The 5,304-nt window shown below is 42.0% G+C and overlaps 1 protein-coding gene across 1 annotated transcript; it reads right to left on the reverse strand.

Annotated features, from left to right (window-relative positions):
* Positions 1-857: 857 nt before the first annotated feature.
* Positions 858-3,461, reverse strand: LOC138354762 (uncharacterized). The gene is made up of 4 exons (XM_069309255.1): positions 3,359-3,461; positions 2,657-3,163; positions 1,760-1,923; positions 858-1,460 (listed from the first exon to the last, which is right to left on the reverse strand). The coding sequence occupies exons 1-4, from the start codon at positions 3,459-3,461 to the stop codon at positions 858-860; spliced, it is 1,377 nt and encodes a 458-aa protein (XP_069165356.1).
* Between the last annotated feature and the right edge of the window lie 1,843 nt (positions 3,462-5,304).

Consider the following 5,304-nt stretch of genomic DNA (forward strand, 5'->3'; position numbering starts at 1 on the left):
TAAAATATTTTTTTTCCACACATACAAATTCCAAGCAAAGTAAGCATATATACGATAATATGGAAAACACAATCTTGCAAACAAAGTAAGCATATATACGATAATATGGAAAAACACAATCTTGTTACTATTATTAAATTGACTTGTTCATTATCCCCGAGTTCAACACACTCTCTCTTAAGACCTACATTATCCAATGTAAACAGTCCGGATGAGATGATAGTGAAATAGCTCTGGGTTGAGTCTGTTTTTTCAGTTCTTATAACATTTGAAAATGTATGCGTGGTTACTCATTCCGTCTCGCCGCATCTCGTTAGGGACTGACCTTGACTCTTTCCATAGCGCGAGTTTTCACTCATCATCAACCATTAGCAATCGTTCGATCCAACAGAAAAAAACAGAGACTAGTGTTAGCATAATAGGTGAAAAAATAGTCGATCTTTCTCTTATTACGTTTTATTCAATAACTGGTAGACATAACATAACTCGCATATTTATCTTGGTAAAACAAAACATAATAACTGTCAGACAGACAGACAGACATATCACTCAGCATAATGCTGACATATGGTGTTAGCATAATAGGTGAAAAAAAGTTGATCTTTCTCTTATTACGTTTTATTCAATAACTGGTAGACACTTACATATTTTTCTTGGTAAAAAACAAAACATAATAACTAACAGACAGACAGAGACATATCACTCAGCTTAATGCAGTTACATGACTACTAGTTATCAGCGGAGTTTCAAAAAGTTTTTTTTAGCTTTAGGCTTAGATTTTAAATTTTTGCTGGGTTTTTCTATAGTCAGACGATTATCGACTCGTTTAATCTGTCGTTTGGGTGGGGGAGGTGCTATTATTTCACGCTCAACCTCGCTATCACAGTCGCTGTCACTATCAGTGATGGTGTCAATATAGCGGGATCTATTAAGATCGTCACAACTCGTTTCCTTCGCAGAGGGGTAAAGTTTTCGTCATCACTGCTTATTATCACCGTCTGAGACATTGTGTTACACTCATCACGACCTCTAGCCCGAGATGTGGCTTTGTGTGAACTTAGTTTAGAGTTGTGGGATGTGGAGGAGGGGTGAGAGCTGGGTTCAGGGTCAAGGTTTGTAGATACACCTTGGAGTGAACTAAGTTGGGGGTTGAGGAAAAGATTCACATCAACGTCAGTCAGCAATCCACGTTGCTGACTGTCTGTAAGCATTATACGCTCACCCAGTAAGGCTTCTACATTCAAATCATTTTCGGTTTGAGTAGCGGGGTTGTCATCTGAGAGAGAAATAGCGGCAAACACCGCATCCTCAAGACCTTCACTCATAGTCAAGAGATCTGGATACTCACCCCCTTGTGAAATATCCACACTCATTCTTACTACTTCTTCTTCAGTCCTATTATCCCTAGTAGTACTACTAGTAGTAGGGTCACTACCTACTCTACACCCCCAGTTAAAAGGCTGGGGGACAGCACCTCTTCAACGGTGTTCATAAAATATAAAGCGTTGCCACCCCTCTGATCAGCAGTAGGACTGGTTGGTACACAATGAGGGATGGTGTTACTAGTACTTCTATCACCACAATCTCCATCAGCAGGAGCAGTAGCGGGTGTGGTAGTGGTGTGTGTAGGGAGACACACACATGCGGTGCGCGTGGCGACACCTGTCGCGACCTGGTCGCCACGGTTGGCAGCATCGATGTGTGAGGGGGGGCTATCACCGTAGTCGACCGGGGAGGTGGTTGTGTCCTCCCCCCTTACTCCAGTAAGGGGGGAGGACACAACCACCTCCCCGGTGTTTGTGTGTATGTGGGTGGTTCCCAAGAATATAAAGATATTCCCTCCAGAGGTGGATCTGGTGGGACCGCAGCTGCTGCTGCTGCTGCTGCTGCTCACACCGCCGCTGCTAGCTTTCTCCAGATAATCTAAAAAAAAAAAGAAAAAGTTTACATTACTAGCATAACACACACACACACACACACACACACACACACACACACACACACACACACACACACACACACACACACACACACACACACACACACACTCACTCACACTCACTCTTCACATTATTGATATTATTTGTTACATCAACATTAGCAAACAACAACAAGCATCTTACCACAATATGACTCAACTTAAGGGAAACATACCACGTATTATCGCGATGGCTTGTCCTAAGCGCTCATCGCCCTCTGAGTGAGGAGAGGCCACACCGGCGGCGGCACCAGAGGGTCGTGCGGTCATCTTGGATTGGTGGGTGGGTTGGTGACTGAGTGTTTACCCTGCCAGGTCAAGGGTGAGCTATATACCCCCGTTCACGAGGGTGCCTCCTTACCACACACCTCCACCTCCCACAGCATTAATAATAATAATAATAATAATAATAATAATAATAATAATAATAATAATAATAATAATAATAATAATAATAATAATAATAATAATACATAAGGATAATATAAAAGAATCAACTTTAGATTTGTTTTTATTAAGAGATAATAGGAAGAAGTAGATGTACTACATCTCCTCGACATACAGGACATTTGTCACATCTTGTTACACAATCCAAACATATGACCATATGCCTACACGGAATGAGAACCGTGTTTATTTCTTGAGTGAAACACACCTTACAATAAAACCTAGCTGCACCATGCATTGCATTCTCCTCCTCTCGTTCATCTACCTCCACTACAGGGGGAACTGGGCGGGGGAAAATAACACCTTGGGATGATAATACTTCTAAGGGAGATTCAGTTACTGCACCTGTGTCCTCACTTTCATCCACTCCATCTAAAAACCATAACATCACCTCTACACAGTTAGATTCGCTAAGGAGAGGTAATATATCCCTTTTAATCTTGAGGTATTCTCTTAGGGCACCTCGCAGGGCGATGTATGGAAATCTTACTGTAGCAGCAAGTCCATTGTAATAATCAAGACCGTGCAGGAGCGCATTTATCAATGTTTCATCAACTGCTATTGTCGGTTGAGGAGGTGAGAAAGGGACTGCATTTTTAATGAAGGCTTGATCCTTCTTCAAGTTTAAGTAGACGCAGCTTGGGTAGTACCGGGCGTGGAGAGTCCAGGGGTCGTCCGAAGGTATGAAGTTAACAAGACCACCACCACAATAAAAGCATCGTATATGGTCTCCAACTCCTAAGAAAAAAGAAAAATATATAAACATTTTTTTTATAAATAAATAAATGAGAAAGTAAATACTAGCACGTCTCAAACAGACTTGGCTCGTGTGATTACATTAAGACAACAATAATAATAATAATAATAATAATAATAATAATAATAATAATAATAATAATAATAATAATAATAATATTATCTTCCAATACTTACCACAAGAGAAAAAGCCAGCACGAGATAATTCTGCCGGAGACTGACCACACATATCAGGCCAGATGATGCCAAATGATGCCAAACGAGACTTATACCCCGCCATCTCTGGGTATATGGGCATCGAGAATGGTAGAATTCCCGAGTTTTCCTCACTTTATTCCACAGCACCTACAATTATTAAAATAATAATAATAAATATATATATATATATATACGCTCACCATTCCTATAAACGCACTATGAAAGATAACTATGTGTTCAAACACACACTCACACACACACACACACACACACACACACACACACACACACACACACACACACACACACACACACACACACACACACACACACACACACACACACACAGTAGAAGGCCCAGGCAGGAGTACGAGGACAGCAACAAGACATGTATAGATGAACTGCAGAGGGCAGCAACTTTAGCGCATAGAATGAGAGCGAAGCTGCTGGTCATGGGGGACCTAAATCACGGAGAGATAGATTGGGAAACGAGGAATCCCCATGGCGGGGAGGAGACCTGGGGAGCGAAGCTGGTAGACGTTATTGACAGGAATTTCCTAACACAGCATGTGAAAGAAGATACTAGGGAAAGAGGAGGGGATACACCCAGCCTATTAGATCTCATTTTCACCCAGAATGTAGAAGACATCGAGCAGTTGGAACATGAAATACCACTAGGAGCTAGTGACCATGTGTCCTAGTCTTTGACTACATGATGGAGCTCAAAATTGTGACCAAAGGACAAGAGGTCCGGGAAAGGAGACTTGATTACAGAAAAGGGGACTACAGAAGGATAAGGGACTACCTGGGAGAAGTGCAGTGGGAGGAAGAACTTAGAGGAAAAACAGTGCAAGGTATGATGAACCAAGTCATATTGAAATGCAAGGAGGCTGAAGAGAGATTTATTCCAACAATAAAGGAAAAAAGCAGGAGGGAATATAATAACCCATGGTTTAATAGACAGTGTCAGGAAGCAAAGGTGAGAAGCAGGAGGGAGTGGAGGAAGTACAGAAGACAAAGGACAGAAGACAACAGGATTAGATGTAACAGAGCTAGGAATGATTACATTAACATAAGACGAGTGTTGGAAAGAAATTATGAGAATGATATTGCAGTCAAAGCGAAAACGCAACCTAAATTACTACATAGCCATATAAGAAGGAAGATGTCGGTAAATGACCAAGTGACAAGACTGAGGAAAACAGAAGGGGAATATACAGAAAGCGACAAGGAAATCTGCGAGGTACTGAATGCAAAATTCCATGGCGTGTTCACAACCGAGCCTGAGCAGCTCCCATTGTTAGAAGAGATTACCCAAGATGAAAGACTATCAGATATAGAGGTGACAGCAGAGGATGTAATGAAACAGTTGACAACACTGGATGCCAGTAAAGCAGTTGGACCAGACAAAGTATCACCGTGGATACTTAAAGAGGCAGCGCAGGCTCTCAGTGTGCCTCTGGCAATGATCTTTAATGAGTCACTTATGTCGGGAGAATTGCCCCGTTGCTGGAAGGAGGCAAATGTCGTACCGATTTTCAAGAAAGGTGATAGGGAGGAGGCACTTAACTACAGACCCGTATCACTGACAAGCATCCCCTGCAAAATACTTGAAAGAATAATTAGGCTAAGACTTGTTGAGCACCTGGAGAGCATTGGGTTTGTAAACAAGCACCAACATGGGTTCTGGACAGGGAAATCATGCCTAACAAACCTTTTAGAATTCTATGATAAAGTAACAAGGATAAGGCAGGACAGAGAAGGCTGGGCAGACTGCATATTTCTTGACTGCCAAAAGGCCTTTGATACAGTACCGCACATGAGACTGCTATACAAACTTGAGAGGCAGGCAGGAGTAAACGGAAAGGCCCTAGTATGGGTGAAGAACTACCTAACAGGAAGGAGCCAGAGGGTAATGGTAAGGG

This window comes from Procambarus clarkii, chromosome 64, assembly GCF_040958095.1.
Source record: "Procambarus clarkii isolate CNS0578487 chromosome 64, FALCON_Pclarkii_2.0, whole genome shotgun sequence".
Lineage (NCBI taxonomy): Eukaryota > Metazoa > Arthropoda > Malacostraca > Decapoda > Cambaridae > Procambarus > Procambarus clarkii.

Bases quoted from the DNA above. Each gene is read 5' to 3' on its own strand.
- LOC138354762 (XM_069309255.1), bottom strand. From the start codon at position 3,461: ATGGCGGGGTATAAGTCTCGTTTGGCATCATTTGGCATCATCTGGCCT. The intron at 3,164-3,358 runs GTAAGTATTGGA...CTTTTTTCTTAG, and splicing joins TGCTGGCTTTTTCTCTTGTG to GAGTTGGAGACCATATACGA. The intron at 1,461-1,759 runs GTAAGGGGGGAG...GCTGTCCCCCAG, and splicing joins TGTCCTCCCCCCTTACTGGA to CCTTTTAACTGGGGGTGTAG.